General features: G+C 47.4%; 1 protein-coding gene across 1 annotated transcript in view; it reads left to right on the forward strand.

The window, feature by feature from the left end:
- The window catches only part of KIF17 (kinesin family member 17), a gene marked incomplete at its 3' end in the record, with an annotated part of 15,122 nt that overhangs the window by 11,849 nt on the left and 139 nt on the right, over positions 1-3,134 (forward strand). The window contains exons 10-12 of the mRNA XM_010083984.1: positions 1,368-1,599; positions 2,456-2,723; positions 2,972-3,040. Of these exons, the coding sequence (XP_010082286.1) occupies positions 1,368-1,599; positions 2,456-2,723; positions 2,972-3,040 (569 nt within the window). The remainder of the gene's footprint in view (positions 1-1,367; positions 1,600-2,455; positions 2,724-2,971; positions 3,041-3,134) is intronic.

The raw sequence follows: 3,134 nt of genomic DNA on the forward strand, positions 1-3,134 counted from the left end.
CTCAGAGGCATCCTGTCTTGAAGGTTTTCCTCCAGCACATTGAAATAATACGGGGGGTTAGTGGTATTTCAGAAATACAGCCTCTAAGCAAATTCTGCTGATTTCTGTCTTTGTTGCATAGGATTATATTACACTAGAAATGCTCAACATAAGATATATTGTGGGCGACAGAGTTTGAGTCTGAAGTCTTGTGTTTTTAAAAAATCTTTCAGCTTTACTGTGAGCTCCTGCAGCACACGCTCGCTCTGTTGGGCCTCTCCTAGCTGAAAAAGGAGCAATTAAGAAATTATTAGTACAGCGGCGTCTGTAATTTGTGGGCAATTCTGTCTATTAACAGAGAGGTCTCCAAAGAAACCATTCGTTTTGACTCTATCAAATCTTAATAGTTCCATTTTTGTGACAAACAAGCGAAAAATGCTCTTCCAATTGCACTGTGAAAATCAAAGTTCTCCGCAGATGAGGCAGGAGGGTTTGGTACCGCAGGCGTGGGGATTTTCAAAGCCGCCTGTTAAAAGCTTTACACATCAGGACGCTGCGAGATCTCTGATACTCGCTCAGCAGAGCGAGGGTTCCGGTGCGTGTTAAGCAAATGAAACTGGAGGCTACTTGGCAAGTGCAGGGCAGCAGAATAGCGGGTCAGCTCCAGGGGAGAGCGAGCTTTCGCATGAATTTTGAGATCATTAAGAGGCTATTACCAGCGGAGGTTTTATCAGCAGTGGGATTTTCTCCAATTTGAGCCAGCGCTGGCCAGCCTGAGCTATCTGCTCTGCTGCAGATCCCCATGGAGACAAAGAGAACGGCTCTGGAGCACGGCTTTATTTCCACGTCAGAGCATACAGGCCCGTGCAGTGTGGAAGAGACAAGCTTGGTTTCAAACATGTCTGTGCCAGTGCTCAAGCAGCAACGCTGAGGTTGCCCAAGTTGTCAGCCTCGGCTGATATTGCCCCAAAAAGGCAATTAATTGTACTGTGGCTTCCAGCCGTACCACTCCTATGTCCACCTTTTAGAGTATTTGCTTAATTTTGCCACCTTATGTGCTTGGGAGTCTTTCAAAACAAGAAAAATAATTCAAATATAAATGCCACAAAAGAGGGTTTTAAAATATAATTCTGTGAGCGTAGGTACAGAGTTCCAGACGTACTTACTGACAGAATAATACACGCTTCCCCTTGCCTCCACGGGACTATCTACGACAGAAACTGTTCATAAAAGTGGAAATTGTCACAACTACTCCAGGCAGCAGATCTTGTCAGCAATCACTATTTCTGTGCCTTCCTGAACGTCATTCAGGTAAGGACATGGATCCTCCGCACTTACGCAGACAGTTCTTTGTCCTGCTGAGCTAAAGAAGTGTGTGTCTCTTCCAGGCTGCAGATGTTAGAGCGACAGGTGGTGGGAGGAGAACAAGCGGAAAACAAGGACCTCAAAGAAAAGCGTAAACGCCGGAAAAAATACGCGGACGAGCGGAGGATGCAGCTGGCGGCGGCGCTGCAGCAATCTAACGAGGACAGCAGTGACTGGGTTCTGCTCCACGTCTACGACTCCATCCAGGAGGAGGTTCGAGCCAAGAGCAAGCTTCTGGAGAAGATGCAGAAGAAGGTGAGCAGCTCCCTCTGATCCTCGCTGAAGATTTAGGGAACATCTCTTTCCTCCTTTTTTTTCAGTTAAGGAGGCGTTTTAGGACAGTATGTTTGGAGAATGACTCCAGCTGTGTGAAATATTTCATACCTGTGCCAGCATTCACATCTATAAGGTTGTTTGCACGTATTTATGTGAAATATCGGATGCAGCAGCCCTCCCAGTGGTGAATTAAATTGGGGAAACCCCAAACTCCCCATTTTCAAGGCAGGTCTGTCCATTGTGCAGGATCACGGCGGGTGACGGGAGAGGATGTGACTCCCTCTGCTGCCCTGCGCCACCATTGCACAGCTTCCTCTACTTCCCATCACCCCAGATACCACACCGGGATCTTGGAAGAAATTACACCGTGAAAAGTTTTCTGGGGATAAAAAAAAAAAAAAAGCAATACTCTTAAATTTGAGGCACACTTGAAAATCAGTTTTGCTTTGATGAGAAAGAATCAGAGGAGCTTCAAAAAAATCTGTGGGTGTGTACAGTCCTAAATCTGCACGTTAAGAACTTGCTTTATTTCTGTATTTAGGTTAACAAAGAAATGTTGCAACTTTTTCATCCATGTTAGCACCAGGCACAGACCACACTAGTACGATGAATTTAAGATCCATTCAAAGACTCAGCACTTTGGAAGAAACGTGAGAAATCTTTCATTAAAACAGACGTGGAATAATCTCTCCACACAAATCTCATCTTAATTCTTAATTAGAAATTCTCCCAAATGCTGAAGCTTTGGTGTCTGTCTTTCCATCCTTGTACTCACAGTAACCATCGGTCTTTCTCCTTTATAATCCCAACAACCTGTTTTGGTTTTATATCCCAGCTGCGAGCTGCCGAGACCGAGATCAAAGATCTGCAGTCGGAGTTTGAGCTGGAAAAGATCGATTATCTCAGCACCATCCGCCGCCTGGAGCGAGACCTGCTGCTCTCCCAGCAGCTGCTGGATCAGGTGCAGTCCCTCGTCCGCCGCGACTGTAACTACAGCAATCTGGAGAAGATCAAGCACGAATCCATCTGGGATGAGGAAACCGGTCGCTGGAAAATTCCAGAGCCCGTCATTCAAAAAACCCACCTGCCCACAGGTAAGAGGAGTGTTGGGATGGTGCTGCCGGCGCCCGGCTGCTTCCGGGCTGGGCAGATCGCGTCTGGACACCGCTCACGTGTAAAACCTTCCGCGTAGAGAAAGTTTGAATAATAACATAATCGAACACGAAGCGCGGTACGGATCCTTCAGGAATCTCTGTGACCGGCGTGGTGCTGGGGATGGGGGAAGGCTGTCAGGAGACCATTAATTGTTTTGATGACCCCTTAACGGCGTCTCTTCTCCCACCAGTTCCAGCACTGCCACAGCCCACACCTGCCCCAAAGAGCTCTTCAGCCGAGAGCAGGGAGCTGACGGTACGCTGCGGTCCTCCTCCCTTTTTATCCTCTTTCACCAATTTTACCCCATTCCTGAGCCATAACCCAAGGGCTAGCACAGAGTCCGGTGCTGCTGACGCCCA

The sequence above is a fragment of the Pterocles gutturalis genome, unplaced genomic scaffold, assembly GCF_000699245.1.
Source record: "Pterocles gutturalis isolate BGI_N339 unplaced genomic scaffold, ASM69924v1 scaffold19675, whole genome shotgun sequence".
Taxonomy (NCBI): domain Eukaryota; kingdom Metazoa; phylum Chordata; class Aves; order Pterocliformes; family Pteroclidae; genus Pterocles; species Pterocles gutturalis.